General features: G+C 47.5%; 2 protein-coding genes across 3 annotated transcripts; one reads left to right on the forward strand and one right to left on the reverse strand.

The window, feature by feature from the left end:
* The first annotated feature begins 2,486 nt into the window (after positions 1-2,486).
* LOC116966897 lies at positions 2,487-5,802 on the forward strand. The gene is made up of 5 exons (XM_033013266.1): positions 2,487-3,026; positions 3,136-3,317; positions 4,354-4,557; positions 4,664-4,855; positions 5,167-5,802. The coding sequence occupies exons 1-5, from the start codon at positions 2,690-2,692 to the stop codon at positions 5,170-5,172; spliced, it is 921 nt and encodes a 306-aa protein (XP_032869157.1). The 5' UTR covers positions 2,487-2,689; the 3' UTR covers positions 5,173-5,802.
* Positions 5,803-9,035: 3,233 nt separating this feature from the next.
* Positions 9,036-12,868, reverse strand: LOC116966955. 2 transcript variants are annotated; one of them, XM_033013343.1, is made up of 5 exons: positions 12,321-12,868; positions 12,031-12,212; positions 10,177-10,344; positions 9,879-10,070; positions 9,036-9,567 (listed from the first exon to the last, which is right to left on the reverse strand). In XM_033013343.1, the coding sequence occupies exons 1-5, from the start codon at positions 12,655-12,657 to the stop codon at positions 9,562-9,564; spliced, it is 885 nt and encodes a 294-aa protein (XP_032869234.1). In that variant the 5' UTR covers positions 12,658-12,868; the 3' UTR covers positions 9,036-9,561. The 2 variants fall into 2 exon arrangements, with proteins under 2 accessions (XP_032869234.1, XP_032869233.1); XM_033013342.1 differs by having other exon boundaries at positions 10,177-10,353.
* Between the last annotated feature and the right edge of the window lie 5,062 nt (positions 12,869-17,930).

Consider the following 17,930-nt stretch of genomic DNA (forward strand, 5'->3'; position numbering starts at 1 on the left):
CCTGCTCCGGATGTCGTGCTTGGTGGCTGTGCCAAACCAGACCATGATGGAGAAGGTGAGGACAGACTCAACGATGGCCGTGTAGAATTGGACCATCATTGCCTGTGGCAGGTTGTGTTTCCTCAGCTGCCGCAGGAAGTACATCCTCTGTTGGGCCTTTTTGACTGTGGAGTCGATGGTGGGCCCCCATTTCAGGTCCTTGGAGATGCTGGTTCCAAGGAACTTAAAAGACTCCCCAGATGTGACTGAGGGGGAGCTCTCCTAAAGTCCCAGCTGCACTAGTCCCACCTGCTCACGGTTTGGGCCATATCCATCCAATCCTATCCTATCCATGTACCTGCCTCACTGTTTATTAGATGAGAAGTGAGAGGGGGAAGAGGAGACGGAGGGCACAACCATCAAGTGGTCAGGTAGGAGTAAATAAGACGGAGGAATTGGAGGTGGCACAGGGAGAAGCACAGTGGCGCAGCGCTAGAGTTGCTGCCTTGCAGCGCCAGAGACCCGGGTTCGATCCTGACTACGGGTGCTGTCTGTACGGAGTTTGTACGTTCTCCCCGTGACCTGCGTGGGTTTCCCCGGGGTGCTCCGGTTTCCACTCACATCCCAAAGACTTACAGGTCTGTAGGTTAATTGGATTTGGTAAAATTGTAAATTGTCCCTGGAATGCTGGAGTAACTCAGCCGCTCAGGCAGCATCTCTGGAGAAAAGGAATGGATGAAGATGATGTTTCGAGTTGAGAAGAGAAACGAGAGATATAGATGGTGATGTAGAGAGATACGGAACAAATAAATGAAAGATATGCAAAAAAGTAACGATGGTAAAGGAAACAGGCCATTGTCAGCTGTTTGCTGGGTGAGAACGAGTACAGAACGAGTGTTGAGTCTCTTTGTAACTAGTTTCCACCTGGCCCACAGTTAACCTGTTTCATCGTTACTTTTTTACATATCTTTCTTTCATATGTTCTCTATCTCTCTATATCATCATCGATACCTCTTGTTTCCCTTTCCCCTGACTCTCAATCTCAAGAAGGGTCTCGACCCGAAACATCACCTATTCCTTCTCTCCAGAGATGCTGCCTGTCCCGCTGAGTTACTCCAGCTTTTTGTGTCTATTACGTGTGGCTCTCCTCAGAAGAACATGACTCCTTAGTTTAGATGGAGGGAGACAAACACAGGAAAGTACAGTACAGGCCAGTTTAGCATCCGTCATGAGAACGTTACTGCTAAAGCTGTTATAGCAGAGCACTTTGAAAAATTCAAGGTGACCAGGCAAAGCCAATATAGTGAAGATATACAAGTAATAGCCAATATATAAGTAAACGAGAGACTGCAGACGCTGGAATCTTGAGCAAAAAACAGAGTAGAAGAACTGAGTGGGTCAGGCAGCATCTGTGGAGGAATGGACCGACGGCCTTTCAACTCAAATCAATTCAATCCCTCCAATCTATGCTTAGCTGCCTGACGCTAAGTTCCTTCAACTTCGTTTTTTGCTAAAAATAAAATAAATTAAAATCAATTTATTGTCCTTCTTTAACTTTAATGCGGTCGAGTTGATGCCTTCCAGCGCCAGAGACCACCGAGTCCGCACCGACCAGCGACCCTCACACACTTACACTCGGGGGCAATCACAGGTGAACGGACAGACAGCGCCCGGAGTCAGGATCGAACCCGGGTCTCTGGCGCTGTGTCACCGTGACTCTACCGCTGCGCCACGGTGCCGCACTTGTCGCACTTGTTCTGCTCGTCATGTCTCTGCTGTGAATCACTGCGTGTGAACGGGGCAAATTAACTGTTGTGGCAGAAGTTTGGAGATGAAGCGTGGGGTGGCGGGTGGTGAGCGGGCTGAGAGAGGGAGGGAGGGTGAGAGGGAGTGGGGGTGGAGGTGAGCGGGCTGAGGGGTTGATTGAGGGGGGATTCTCTGTCCCCGGGCTGCAGCTCCTTGTCATCCACTGTGAGTTCTGCCTCGGCTCCGCTCTCCGCTGCCCTTCAGTCCCGGGGCTGGACAGCCGCTCCCGGGACCCGTTGTCCGGGCCGCCTGCCTCCGCTGTCCCCACGGTCACCTCCCCCCAGAGCCACGGCCTCCTCCTCCTCCGCCTCCTCCGCCTTCCCGTCCCCGGCCGCGGGCTGCTCCCGCTTCAGCTCCCGGCAGGATGAGGGCCGCCAGCACCAGCTCCGAGCCCCGCCAGCCATGTGTCAGATCAGCTGCTAGTTCCTGAACGTGTGGACCAGGCGCCCTGCTCGGGGAGACAAGCACACAGCCGGCACACGTCGCCGCACCCTCTCCCCCAGCGCTCCCGGACAAAGCCTCAGGGTGGCGGGGGAGAGCGGCGGGGGGAGGCCGGTCGGCCGTGTACATGTCAGTGGTGAGCAGATGGACAAAGCGCATCGTCTCCCCACTTTATAGGTGACTCTTCTGCAACACTGTGTGTCTGCATGTGCGTGTGTCGGGCCTGTCCCACTTGGGCGACATCTTCGGCGACAGCCTGAAAAGAGGTTGTCGCGGCGTGACGCCGGGTGACGCAAGGTCGTGACCCGTGCTGATGTATTTTGCGTCATCATGCCTCACTGTGCGTCCAGACGCGTCGCGCACGTCACGACGCGTCATCGGAGCGACTCACCACGTGATCGCACGGATATATCGAGCGCCGACTTTCTAAACTTCTTTCAGTTGCAACGGAGACGATCGGAAAATGGCGCTCAAGAGAAGCAGGGCTCATCAGCAGAGCAGGGCACAACGAAAAGCAGCCAGGGACAAGATCCAGGTTCTGCAGGTTGAGGTCAAGGAGGAGGAGGCTGTAGATTGGGATTATGATTATGCTGAGTTTAGTGATGTCTCATTTGAGATCAGGAAGAAGAGGCTAATGGTAACCGAGCCATATGAATTCAGCAGGGAACAAGAGGGGGAACTGGTAGATTGGTATCGGGCCAACCCTGAGCTGTACGACAAAAACCACAGGCAGTTTAGGAATACGAAGCGAAGGTTCATGATGCTTGAGGACAAGGCAAAGGAGTTCCCTGGCTGCACTTGTAAGTACACACTTACTTTGTTGTTTGTCGGCATTTCAGTCATTATAATTACAATCACAAATTACAATTTGTTCCACACTGATCTTCATTCATTCCTATGTTTTCACAGGCGACCAACTGTGCCAATTCTATAAGAGCCAGAGGACAAGGTACGGCAGGCTGACGCGCAGTTTGCACAAGTCTGGCTCGGGCCGTAGATTTGTGACCGAGAGGCAGCAGTGGATAGTGGAAAAATGGGGTTTTATAAATGACCATATCGTTCGAGTGGAGAAGAAGCAGAGCACCAGGAAGGTGATTAGTATAAAATAATATTTTGACATTGGATAATTTGATTGTCATCTTGCTTGCCACGTCCTGATGGTACATAATGCAGATGATACTAAGATAGGTGGTATTGTGGATAATGAAGTAGATTTCCAAAGTCTACAGAGAGATTTAGGCCATTTGGAAGAATGGGCTGAAAGATGGCAGATGGAGTTTAATGCTGATAAGTGTGAGGTGCTACATCTTGGCAGGACAAATCAAAATAGGACGTACATGGTAAATGGTAGCGAATTGAGGAATGCAGTTGAACAGAGGGATCTAGGAATAACTGTGCATAGTTCCCTGAAGGTGGAATCTCATGTAGATAGGGTGGTAAAGAAAGCTTTTGGTGTGCTAGCCTTTATAAATCAGAGCATTGAGTATAGAAGTTGGGATGTAATGTTAAAATTGTACAGGGCATTGGTGAGACCAATTCTGGGGTATGGTGTACAATTTTGGTCGCCCAATTATAGGAAGGATGTCAACAAAATAGAGAGAGTACCGAGGAGATTTACTAGAATGTTGCCTGGTTTTCAGCAACTAAGTTACAGAGAAAGGTTGAATAAGTTAGGTCTTTATTCTTTGGAGCGCAGAAGGTTAAGGGGAGACTTGATAGAGGTCTTTAAAATAATGAGAGAGATAGACAGAGTTGATGTGGATAAGCTTTTCCCATTGAGAGTAGGGAAGATTCAAACAAGAGGACATTACTTCAGAATTAAGGGACAGAAGTTTAGGGGTAACATGAGGGGGAACCTCTTTACTCAGAGAGTGGTAGCTGTGTGGAATGAGCTTCCAATGGAAGTGGTGGAGGCAGGTTCGATTTTATCATTTAAAAATAAATTGGATAGGTATATGGATGGGAAAGGAATGGAGGGTTATGGTCTGAGTGCAGGTATATGGGACTAGTGGAAAATAAGTGTTCGGCACGGACTTGTAGGGCCGAGATGGCCTGTTTCCGTGCTGTAATTGTTATATGGTTATATGATGGTCTTGAAAATTTTGATACACATTTATTTTCTTCCAGTTTAACAAGGAGAGACAACAGCGTGCCACCTCCAGTGAGGATGAGCTTGATCCTCATGAGGGACCCTCTGGATCCACCACCCCGACCAGCCAGGAACGCAGCACGAGGAAGCAGACCATTGCCATCCCCATTGCAGGCTGCAGCACAACTGCGGCTGAGGAAGAAGAGTCTAGACAGGCTAGTCAGCGGGAGATGATCAAAGAAGTAAATGCTTTTGGGTGAATTATCAGCAGATTTCTCATTTAATCCATCCATTTTTCTCCATCGTTTCCCAAACACTACTTACCTGGATCGTACCCTTTTGTTGCAGATCGTGCAACAGGCAAAGGCAACAACAGACACCATGATCACTATGACACAGCCAAAGACATCACACGAGAGGATAGTTGAAACCTTCTCAGCGTTCTTAACACAAGAGATGCTCCTCATTCCTGAAAGCGAATGGGTTAGCTTCTCCATGGAGGCCTTTGCCTTGGCAAGGGCCCACAGATTCCCTCAGCCGGTAAAATCTCTTAATCAAAGTTTGTGGAATTTCTAAAACGTTTGACTTTAATAATGCTTTTGTATGAATTACTCAATATGAATTCAATGGTGTTGCATAGTCTGATGCGGCACATGGCATTCATGGGTCACCCACAAATGGGGATGATGGCACCACCACATCAGCATGTTCACCATGTATAATGTGATACCGTTTCTGAATCTGACTCAAGATTAACTGGGACACACAGCCTGTGTAAGGTTGTGATTTATTTTATATCATTTATTTTCCTCCCAATTCATATTGATAGGTTTATGTGTTTTATCCACAAGCATTGATGGGACCACAGCACACGGCGTACCCACCGATGGCAAGCGCACCCAACATCAGGGCACCAGCTCAACGCCACATCAGGCAGCAACGACTTCCATGGACAATACCAGGCAGCTTCCAAGAATAGCCTATCAGGGAAGCCCAGCTGGACCCCAGGAATACACCCATCACCATGACACCAACATTTCCAGCCAGATTAGAGAGTCAGGACTCATGTTTGAACTTGAGTCTGAATCTCACTGATCATTTGGCTGAAGATAGCCGGGAGCAAAGTTCCCATAAAGAATGAACAGTACAAAAGTACATAAATGTACATTAGAAAGAACATAATTTCTTATTCTTTCTAATGTGGGGGAAAAAAATAGATCTTTTGTTGACTAGTGTTATAGTTCAAAATATTTGCTTAAGTATGATGTTACTTTTGTGGAAGTTAAATCTTTCTTGTTAAATGAATTGTTGTTTTTCAATATGCTGGCATTAAATAAACAATTTATTTCTTAAAAAGTTATTGCTCTTTATATTTATTGTAGATAAGTTTATTTCCAACGTGATTATTATACTTAAGTGCAACCTTTTTGTGTTGTGAGATGCTGTTTGATCGACTATCAATAAAATTCTTGACATTTCTATGCAAATTTGATCTTCTCATTTCTCAGTACTGTTAATCATGGAATTAATTATGGAATCAACATTTATTTAGATCAATAAAATACACACAAACATTGAACTGCATTGAAATGCAAAACTTGTCATATAATGTGGTCAATAAAGGAAACACAGACACAAGCTTTTAAATTTGTGACATTTCTATGAAGATTTGATGTGTGATGATCTCAGTATAGTTAGTCATGGTATTAATTACACATATATAAATCTTCATTTATTTGGATCAGTTCCTGTAGTGGTAGTCCTCTGTTTGTGGTGTGGGATATTTGCTGCTGATCTTCACATGTTGTTCTGCCAGGGTACACTGCCTAGTTCAGAGTTGGAGTAGGCACAGAGATGGTCTCTCTGCTCCCTGGCTGTCTAGCAGGTGTTTCCTGACAATCTCTCCAGAGCCACCATCGGTGCAGCCTGTCCTCCAGCTCTCCATGAGCCTGGTGTGTTGTCTCCTGTCTGGTTGTCCACTGTGTCACTCTCCACCATGGCTGCTGCTGCTGCACTACTGATGCAATCACGTTGTGGAGGACACAAGCTGCGTGGACAATGGTCTGCACATTCTTGGGCTCCTGCTCCATTGTAGTCAGCAGGTCTGCCCTGCTCACTACTAAACATTATTCTCTTGTCATCTCACCGGTGAACACAACTGCTCACTGCCTTATTCACAAGTGAGCATAGTGCACTGCTCCCCACCTTGCTCACTGATAAACACACTGAGCACACACTAGTGAACACACTGCCCATTGCTCACTGCCCTGCACACACACACACTCAGACCATTGCTTACTGCCCTGCACGCATACACACACACACACGCACACACACACACACACACACACACACACACACACACACACACACACACACACATATATACGCACACACACACAAACACACAGACACTCACAGAAACACATACACAGACACGCACAAACACACATACACACACACACACACATACATACACACACACATATACATACACTCACCCACACTCACGCACACACAAACACACATACACACACATACATACACACACATACACAGACATACACACACACACACACACACATACACACACACATACATACACACACATACACAGACATACACACACACACACACAAACACACATACACACACACACACATACATACACACACATACACAGACACGCACGCACACACACACACACACACATATACAGACACACACACACACACATACACAGACATACACACACACACATATACACAGACACGCACATACACACACACACACACACACACACACACACACATACATATATACACACACACACACACACACACACACACACACACACACACACATACATACACACACACACACATACACACACACACACATACACAGCGTGCCACTCACTCACTGACCTGCTCACCCATGATCATGTAGACAGGAGTGGAAGTAAGTGACAGGAGATTTCACCCCTTCACCCGGCCGTTGAGCGGGTTACAGGCGGGCACTGCCGCTGCTCCGGCCCCGCGTCGCTTACTTCTTCAGCTCACCGACCTGCTGAGCGCCCGGGTCCAGCTCCTACCCCGGCCTCGGGGCGGGCGCGCTGCAGTTCGAGGCCATCGTGGGCTCGCACAACTTCTATCGGCCTGATGCTGCTGCTGCTCATCGCCGTGTTCAACAGACCCCCGTCCGCAGCTCAGTCTCGTCCGTTCGCACATCGGGCCAGCCCGCAGGTCGAGTCAGGCCGTCAGCAATGTGTATCAAGGAACTGCAGATGCTGGTTTAAACCGAAGGTAGACACTAAATGCTGGAGTAACTCAGCGGGGACAGGCAGCATCTCTGGAGAGAAGGAATGGGTGGCGTTTCGGATCGAGACCCTTCTGCAGACTCTTTCAGTCCGTCCCGATACGCCCACTGGTGGCGGTCGGTACCCGGGGGAGCGACACCCCGGCACCCCTGGCCAGTGGATACTGGGGGCGCCCTGATACCCACGCAATGCTCAATCAAAACCAAGCAGCATTTAAACCTACCTGTACCCCGCCAGTGCGCTTCCTTTAAACTAGTTTTACCCCAGCACTGGGCTCAGTATAGATTCCTGTACCCCTTTCATCTCATCTGTACCCCGTTACTGCGCTCATGACTGTACACCACTGTCGCGCTCAGTATTAACTCGCCTGTAAGTGATGGACATGGGTTTTAGGAACTAGGGGTTCGCTAAGGTTCGTGAGGCTGAGGTTGGGAAGGGGGGGGTGGGGGGGGAGGGGGGGGGGGGGTGGACGCTATAAGCCCCCTTGAGAAATGTTTTGTAATATGGTGAATTTCAGGGCCATTTTGAGCCTGGGTGTGATGATCACATCCACATTGCCCAGTCACTGCCCAGTCCATCATCGGCTCTGACCTCCCTTCCATCGAGGGGATTTATCGCAGTCGCTGTCTCAAAAAGGCTGGCAGTATCATCAAAGACCCACACCACCCTGGCCACACACTCATCTCCCTGCTACCTTCAGATAGAAGGTACAGGAGCCTGAAGACTGCAACAACCAGGTTCAGGAATAGCTACTTCCCCACAGCCATCAGGTTATTAAACCTGGCTCAGACAAAACTCTGATTATTAATAACCCATTATCTGTTATTTGCACTTTATCAGTTTATTTATTCATGTGTGTATATATTTATATCATGGTATATGGACACACTGATCTGTTTTGTAGTAAATGCCTACTATGCTCTGTGTGCTGAAGCAAAGCAAGAATTTCATTGTCCTATCAGGGACACATGACAATAAACTCACTTGAACTTGAACTTGAACACATTGTATCAGTAACTCAGTAAGGGAAGCTGGTCGCTGATTGGTCGCAACTGCCCCTCGGAGACTGCGTCTGATTAGCCGCCGAGTGACCAGATTTAAAAATAATCTAGCTCCATTAATTCACTCAAGGTGTATTATGATGTGTTCTACAGTATGAAGTGTACAGCAAAACCTGCACCTCCAGAGTGGTCTATCATGTTGTTTTGTAGTCTCCTTGTACCAATCAAAAGCAGTGAAATGCTTGTGTCCGAGTCTCTTTTATTGACCACATTATATGACAAGTTTTGCATTTCAATGTTTGTGTGTATTTTATTGATCTAAATAAATGTTGATTTATATATGTGAAAGTAATTCCATGATTAACAATACTGAGAAATTAGAAGATCATCACACATCAAATTTGCGTAGAAATGTCCAGAATTTAATTGATAGTCGAACAAACAGCTTTTTTTTCACAACACAAAAAGGTTTACACTGAAGTATAATAATTACATTGGAAATGAACTTATTTACAATAAATATAAAGAGCAATAAACAATTTATTTCTTAAAAAATAATTTCAAAAGATTTGTTTTTCCACATTAGGAAGAACATCATTTCAGATATTCGTAATAATGTACATTTATGTACTTTTGTACTGTTCATTCTTTATGGGAACTTTGCCCCCGGCTATCAGCAGCCAAATGATCAGTGAGATTCAGACTCGGGTTCACACTTCAGTCCTGACTCTCTAATCTGGCTGGAAATGTTGGTGTCATGGTGATGGCTGTATTCCTGGGGTCCAGCTGGGCTTCCCTGATAGGCTCTTCTTGGAAGCTGCCGGGTACTGTCTGTGGAAGTCGTTGCTGCCCGATGTGGCGTTGAGCTGGTGCCCTGATGTTGGGTGCGCTTGCCATCGGTGGGTACGCCGTGTGCTGTGGTCCCATCAATGCTTGTGGATAAAACACATAAACCTATTAATATGAATTGGGAGGAAAATAAATGATATAAAATAAATCACAACCTTTCACAGGCTGTGTGTCGCAGTTAATCTTGAGTCAGATTCAGAAACGGTATCACATTATACATGGTGAACATGCTGATGTGGTGGTGCCATCATCCCCATTTATGGGTGACCCATGAATGCCATGTGTCGCATCAGACTATGCAACACCATTGAATTCATATTGAGTAATTCATACAAAAGCATTATTAAAGTCAAACGTTTTAGAAATTCCACAAACTTTGATTAAGAGATTTTACCGGCTGAGGGAATCTGTGGGCCCTTGCCAAGGCAAAGGCCTCCATGGAGAAGCTAACCCATTCACTTTCAGGAATGAGGAGCATCTCTTGTGTTAAGAACGCTGAGAAGGTTTCAACTATCCTCTCATGTGATGTCTTTGGCTGTGTCATAGTGATCATGGTGTCTGTTGTTGCCTTTGCCTGTTGCACGATCTGCAACAAAAGGGTACGATCCAGGTAAGTAATGTTTTGGAAACGATGGAGAAAAAGGGATGGATCAAATGAGAAATCTGCTGATAATTCACCCAAAAGCATTTACTTCTTTGATCATCCGCTGACTAGCTGCAGTTGTGCTGCAGCCTGCAGTGGGGATGACAATGGTCTGCTTCCTCGTGCTGTACTCCTGGCTGGTCGGGGTGGTGGATCCAGAGGGTCGCTCATGAGGATCAAGCTCATCCTCACTGGAGATGGCACGCTGTGGTCTCTCCTTGTTAAAATGGAAGAAAATAAATGTGTATATGTTATAAAAAATAAAAATTAAAAACATTGATCATGGGGAACAAGGACATGGCAGACCAATTGAATAACTACTTTGGTTCTGTCTTCACTAAGGAAGACATAAATAATCTGCCGGAAATAGCAAGGGACCAGGGGTTAAATGAGATGGAGGAACTGAGTGAAATCCAGGTTAGCCGGGAAGTGGTGTTAGGTAAATTGAATGGATTAAAGGCCGATAAATCCCCAGGGCCAGATAAGTTGCATCCTTAAGGAAATAGCCGCAGAAATAGTGGATGCATTAGTGAGAATTTTTCAAACCTCTTTAGATTCTGGAGTAGTTCCTGAGGCCTGGAGGGTAGCTAATGTAACCCCATTTTTAAAAAAGGGTGGGAAGAGAAAACCAGTTAGTCTAACATCGGTGGTGGGGAAAATTCTGGAGTCAGTTATTAAAGATGGGATAGCAGCACATTTGGAAAGTGGTGAATTCATTGGACAAAGTCAGCATGGATTTATGAAAGGTAAATCATGTCTGACGAATCTTATAGAATCTTTCGAGGATGTAACTAGTAGAGTGGATAAGAGAGAACCAGTGGATGTGTTATATCTGGACTTTCAGAAGGCTTTCGACAAGGTCCCACATAAGAGATTAGTATGCAAACATAAAGCACACGGTATTGGGGGTTCAGTATTGATGTGGATAGAGAACTGGCTGGCAGACAGGAAGCAAAGAGTAGGAGTAAACGGGTCCTTTTCAGAATGGCAGGCAGTGACTAGTGGGGTACCGCAAGGCTCAGTGCTGGGACCCCAGCTATTTACAATATATATTAATGATCTGGATGAGGGAATTGAATGCAACATCTCCAAGTTTGCGGATGACACGAAGCTGGGGGGCAGTGTTAGCTGTGAGGAGGATGCTAGGAGGCTGCAAGGTGACTTGGATAGGTTGGGTGAGTGGGCAAATGCATGGCAGATGCAGTATAATGTGGATAAATGTGAGGTTATCCACTTTGGTGGCAAAAACAGGAAAGTAGATTATTATCTGAATGGTGGCCGAAAAGGGGAGATGCAACTGTACAGTTTTGGTCTCCAAATCTGAGGAAAGACATTCTTGCCATAGAGGGAGTACAGAGAAGGTTCACCAGACTGATTCCTGGGATGGCAGGACTTTCATATGAAGAAAGACTGGATAGACTCGGCTTGTACACGCTAGAATTTAGAAGATTGAGGGGGGATCTTATAGAAACTTACAAAATTCTTAAGGGGTTGGACAGGCTAGATGCAGGACGATTATTCCCAATGTTGGGGAAGTCCAGAACTAGGGGGTCACAGTTTAAGGATAAGAGGGAAGTCTTTTAGGACCGAGATGAGAAAATCATTTTTTACACAATTCTCTGCCACAGAAGGTAGTTGAGGCCAGTTCATTGTATTTTAAGAGGGAGTTAGATGTGGCCCTTGTGGCTAAAGGGATCAGGGGGTATGGAGAGAAGGCAGGGATGGGATACAGAGTTGGATGATCAGCCATGATCGTATCAAATGGCGGTGCAGGCTCGAAGGGCCGAATGGCCTACTCCTGCACCTATTTTCTATGTATCACAAATTTTCAAGACCTTCAGGACGTGGCAAGCAAGATGACAATCAAATTATCAATGTCAAAATATTATTTTATACTAATCACCTTCCTGGTGCTCTGGTTCGGCTCCACTCGAACGATATGGTCATTTATAAAACCCCATTTTTCCACTATCCACTGCTGCCTCTCAGTCATACTTTTACGGCCCGAGCCAGACTTGTGCAAACTGCGCGTCAGCCTGCCGTACATTGTCCTCTGGCTCTTATAGAATTGGCACAGTTGGTCGCCTGTGAAAACATAGAATGAATGAAGATCAGTGTGGAACGAATTGTAATTTGTGATTGTAATTATAATGACTGAAATGCCGACAAACAACAAAGTAAGTGTGTACATACAAGTGCAGCCAGGGAACTCCTTTGCCTTGTCCTCAAGCATCATGAACCTTCGCTTCGTATTCCTAAACTGCCTGTGGTATTTGTCGTACAGCTCAGGTTTGGCCTGATACCAATCTACCAGTTCCCCCTCTTGTTCCCAGCTAAATTCATATGGCTCGGTTACCATTAGCCTCTTCTTCTTGATCTCAAATGAGACATCACTAAACTCAGCATAATCATAATCCCAATCTACAGCCTCCTCCTCCTTGACCTTAACCTGCAGAACCTGGATCTTGTCCCTGGCTGCTTTTCGTTGTGCCCTGCTCTGCTGATGAGCCCTGCTTCTCTTGAGCGCCATTTTCCGATCGTCTCCGTTGCAACTGAAAGAAGTTTAGAAAGTCGGCGCTCGATATATCCGTGCGATCACGTGGTGCGTCGCTCAGATGACGCGTCGTGACGTGCGCGATGCGTCTGGACGCACAGTAAGGCATGATGACGCAAAATACATCTGCATGGGTCACGACCTTGCGTCACCCGGCGTCACGCCGCGACAACCTCTTTTCAGGCTGTCGCCGAAGATGTCGCCCAAGTGGGACAGGCCCGACACACGCACATGCAGACAGACAGTGTAGCAGAAGTGTAACAGCTGATCTGACACATGGCTGGCGGGGCTCGGAGCTGGTGCTGGCGGCCCTCATCCTGCCGGGAGCTGAAGCGGGAGCAGCCCGCGGCCGGGGACGGGAAGGCGGAGGAGGAGGAGGAGGAGGCCGTGGCTCTAGGGGGAGGTGACCGTGGGGACAGCGGAGGCAGGCGGCCCGGACAACGGGTCCCGGGAGCGGCTGTCCAGCCCCGGGACTGAAGGGCAGCGGAGAGCGGAGCCTAGGCAGAACACAGTGGATGACAAGGAGCTGCAGCCCGGGGACAGAGAATCCCCCCTCAATCAACCCCTCAGCCCGCTCACCTCCACCCCCCCACTCCCTCCCTCCCTCTCTCAGCCCGCTCACCACCCGCCACCCCACGCTTCATCTCCAACCTTCTGCCACAACAGTTAATTTGCCCCGTTCACACGCAGTGATTCACAGCAAAGACATGACGAGCAGAACAACTGCGAGAAGTGCGGCACCGTGGCACAGCGGTAGAGTCACGGTGACACAGCGCCAGAGAACCGGGTTCGATCCTGACTCCGGGCGCTGTCTGTCCGTTCACCTGTGATTGCCCCCGAGTGTAAGTGTGTGAGGGTCGCTGGTCGGTGCGGACTCGATGGTCTCTGGCGCTGGAAGGCATCAACTCGACCGCATTAAAGTTAAAGAAGGACAATAAATTGATTTTAATTTATATTGGCTTTAGCAAAAAACAAAGTTGAAGGAACTTAGCGTCAGGCAGCTAAGCATAGATTGGAGGGATTGAATTGATGACGTTTCTTCAGACCCAAATCAAGTCTGAAGAAGGGTCCCGAGTTGAAAAGCCGTCGGTCCATTCCTCCACAGACGCTGCCTGAACCACTCAATTCTTCCACTCTACTCTCTGATTTTTGTTCAAGATTCCCGCGTCTGCATCTCTCGTTTCTGCACTATATTGACTTTGCCTGGTCACCTTGAATTTTTCAAAGTACTCTGCTATAACAGCTTTAGCAGTAACGTTCTCATGACGGATGCTAAACTGGCCTGTACTGTACTTTCCTGCGTTTATCTCCCTCCATCTAAACTAAGGAGTCATGTTCTTCTGAGGAGAGCCACACGTAATAGACACAAAAAGCTTGAGTAACTCAGCGGGACAGGCAGCATCTCTGGAGAGAAGCCTCCCTCCTCTCTCTCTCCCTCCTTCCTTCCCTCTCTCTTTCCCTCCCTCTCTCCTTCCCTCAGCCCGCTCACCACCTTCACTCCCTCCGTCACCCCCTGCTTCATCTCCATTCTTCAGCCACCACAGTTAATTTGCCCCGTTCACAAGTAGTGATCCCCTCACTGAATCACACGCACGGCCCAGCTCACGAGTGAACACTACACACACTCATCACAGCACTGTTCACAAATCAGCACCCTGTCTCCAACTGAATCCACACACACTACCGCTCACTAAATGCACACTCACTGAATCACACACACACACTGCCCCTCGCTGACTCCACATTCACTGGTGAACATAACACACCCCTCACAGCCCCGTTCACAATTGAGCACACGCAGTTTGCTGCCCTGCTCACTACTAAACACTCGCCATCTCACCGGTGAACACGACAACTGGCCTTATTCACAAGTAAGCATAGTGCACTGCTCCCCACCCTGCTCACTGATAAACACACTGAGCACACACTAGTGAACACACTGTCCATTGCTCACTGCCCTGTACACACACTCACACACACACCCAAACACACACTCACACACACACACACTTCACACACACACACACTTCACACACACAGCGTGCCACTCAGGGGCGGATTTAGATGAAGAGAGGCCCTAAGCTATTTTACTTGTGAGCCCCCCCCCCCTCTCAATCCCCCACCCCCACGACTAGAGGACTATGACTACAGGGTCAGCGGGCAAAGAGTAGGAGGTCCCGGTGTGCGAATGGTCGGTGGGGCGGCGAGGTTCGACGGGTCCGGTGGGGCAGTGAGGTCAGTAGGCGCCCCTAGATCTCGAGGCCCTAAACTTAAACTCGTCTAGTTTAAACGTAAATCCGGCCCTGGCCATGGTCTCAGAATTTGGGCTAAGATGTTAGAAAGATGAGATTAAATTTTACTCAGAGGGTATGAACGTGGAGTTTGTTATTGCAGAGGCTAGTGAAAGTCAATCACTAATACTGTCAGTAGATGTTTAGACACAGAGGGATCAAGGGGGGAGAGAGAGTCGCAACATAATACGGAGATGGAGCACCAACTTGAATGATGGGACGGGTACGAAGGGCTGAATGGCCTACTTCTGCTCCTATCGTTTTTATGTATCACTGCAAATAAAAAAAGGTTAAGAAAACTAATAGTGAAATTAAATGATTAGTTTTTTTAGTTTTAATTTTAGAGGTATAGCACTTCGGCCTACTGAGTCTGCGCCGACCAGCGATCCCTGTCCACCAGTACTATCCAGGGACAATTTACAATTTTAACAAAACCAATTAACATACAATCCTGTAAGTCTTTGGAATGTGGGTGGAAACCGAAGTACCCGGAGAAAACCCACGCAGTCACAGGGAGAACGTACAAACTCCGTACAGACAGCACCCGTAGTCAGGGTCGAACCTGGGTCCAACGCATAGATTAGGTTGCCGCAGTGGGACAGCCCTTAATATATTTAAGTTTGCTGTAGACACTCAAATATGTGGGAGAGCACGTTGTGATGAGGTCTCGAAGAAGATATGGATAGATTGAGTGAATGAATGAACATTTGACAAATGGAGCTTAAAGTGGGAAAGTGTGAGATCATGCAATCCAGTAAAAGAAGTCAAAAGGCAGACTATATTCTAGATGGAGAGAGGTACACTTGTGAGGAAGCATATGGTATGCTTGCCTTCATTGGTCAGTGCATTGTGTGGAAGAGTGTGTTCCCATGAAAACCATCCGAATGATCCCCTACCTGAAGCCTTGGATGAACCAGGTGGCCCACAATCTTCTGAGGACCAGATCTCAGGCATTGAAGTCTGGCGATGCAGATTAACATAATGTCCAGATATGATCTCAATATGGCCAAGAAAAAAACCTAAAAAGGGACCGCTCTAAACCAGAAGACAAGATGGGCATTCACCAGCTGTGACAGGGCTTGCACGCCATCACTTCCTACAAGGCAAAATCCGGTGGCAGCTCAAATGACAGCGAGGCATCACTCCTGGAAGAACTCAATGCGATAGGTGGATACCATAGCCCCCATATTGCAATCTCAGTCACCGAGTTCAACATCAAAAGATCCTTCAGCTGAGTGAACCCTCGGAAAGCCTCTGGACTCAATGGTGTACTTGGTCGTGTTCTCATAACCTACGTGGACCATCGGATGGAGTTTTTGTGGACATTTTCAACCTCACATTACTGAGGTCCGAGGTTCCAACCTGCTTTTAAATGTCATCATTAATTCCTGTGCCCAAGAAGAGTAAGGTGACATGTCTCGGTGGTCATTGAGGCATGTCAATTAATGCCTCTGTCCCACTTAGGAAACCTGAACGGAAACCTCTGGAGACTTTGCGCCCCACCCAAGGTTTCCGTGCGGTTCCCGGAGGTTGCAGGTAGTGGAAGCAGGTAGGGAGGCTGACAAAAACCTCCGGGACCCACACGGAAACCTTGGGTGGGGCGCAAAGTCTCCAGAGGTTTCCGTTCAGGTTTCCTAAGTGGGACAGGGGCATTACTCTTCTTGGGCTCAGGTATTAATGCCTATCCTGCTGAGTTACTCCAGCATTTTGTGTCTATCATCAGACTATTGAACACTACGAACTTCAACTAAATTCTGAGCTATGAACTAGCTTGATTGTACCAGCGACTTCGGGCTTATGGATATGCAGGGAATGAAGGAATATGGATTACGTTCAGGCAGATAAAAATGTTGGTCTTGTCACCATATTCAATAGACAATAGGTGCAGGAGTAGGCCATTCGGCCCTTCGAGCCAGCACCGCCATTCAATGTGATCATGGCTGATCATCCCCAATCAGTACCCCGTTCCTGCCAAGAGACTTCGGCAAAGACATTGTGGGCCGATGGACCTATTCCCGTGCTGTGCTGCCATAAGCACTAGATTGCAAATGAATGCAATACTTGAACGATCTAGATGTCCTTCTTCACTGTCCATGAAAGGTTAACCAGTGGCTGCAACAAGTAGTTTATAGAGAGTTTAGTTGAGAGATACAGCATGAGACGGCACAATGGTGCAATGCTAGAGACCTGGGTTTGATCCTGACTACAGGTGCTGTCAATATGGAGTTTGCATGTTCTCCCTGAGATCACTTGGGTTATCTCCAGATGCTCCGGTTTCCTCCCACTGATCACTGGTTGGCATAGACTCGGTGGGCCAAAGGCCCTATTTCCATGCTGTATCTCTAATCTAAACTAAGCAGGCCCTTCAGCCCAGTAGGTTCATTGATCACACCCATTCTATATTATCCCACTTTCACTTTGGATACCTACACACTAGGGACAATTTACTGAAACCAATTAACCTACAAACTTGCACGTCTTTGGAATGTGGGAGGAAACTGGAGCACTTGGAGAAAATCCATGTGGTCACAGGGAGACGGTGCAAACTCTGCACAGACAGGTCAGGATGGAACCCTGATCTCTAACGTTGTGAGGCAGCAGCTCTACTGCTGCACCACCGTGATTAATGGGTTGACTAGTTAGAAAGGAGTTTGGAAACATGGCCTTTCCTGTAAGGGGATTGGGGTTTAAAAATAGCTCATGAGGAGAGTGACTTTGAATTGATAGATTTGTAGGAGTGGAGCAGTGTAGCCCTTAAACCGGTCAGTGAGAGAGGGAAGGATGAGACAGTGTTTAATGGAGTGAGCTGGAGGTTAATGGAAGGTGGGCAAAAATGCTGGAGAAACTCGGCGGGTCAGACAGCATCTATGGAGAGAAGGAACAGGCGACGTTTTGGGTCGAGACCCAAGGGTCTCCACAGCTCTCCATAGATGATGTGTCACCTGCTGAGTTTCTCCA

The sequence above is a fragment of the Amblyraja radiata genome, chromosome 38 (genome assembly GCF_010909765.2).
Source record: "Amblyraja radiata isolate CabotCenter1 chromosome 38, sAmbRad1.1.pri, whole genome shotgun sequence".
NCBI lineage: Eukaryota > Metazoa > Chordata > Chondrichthyes > Rajiformes > Rajidae > Amblyraja > Amblyraja radiata.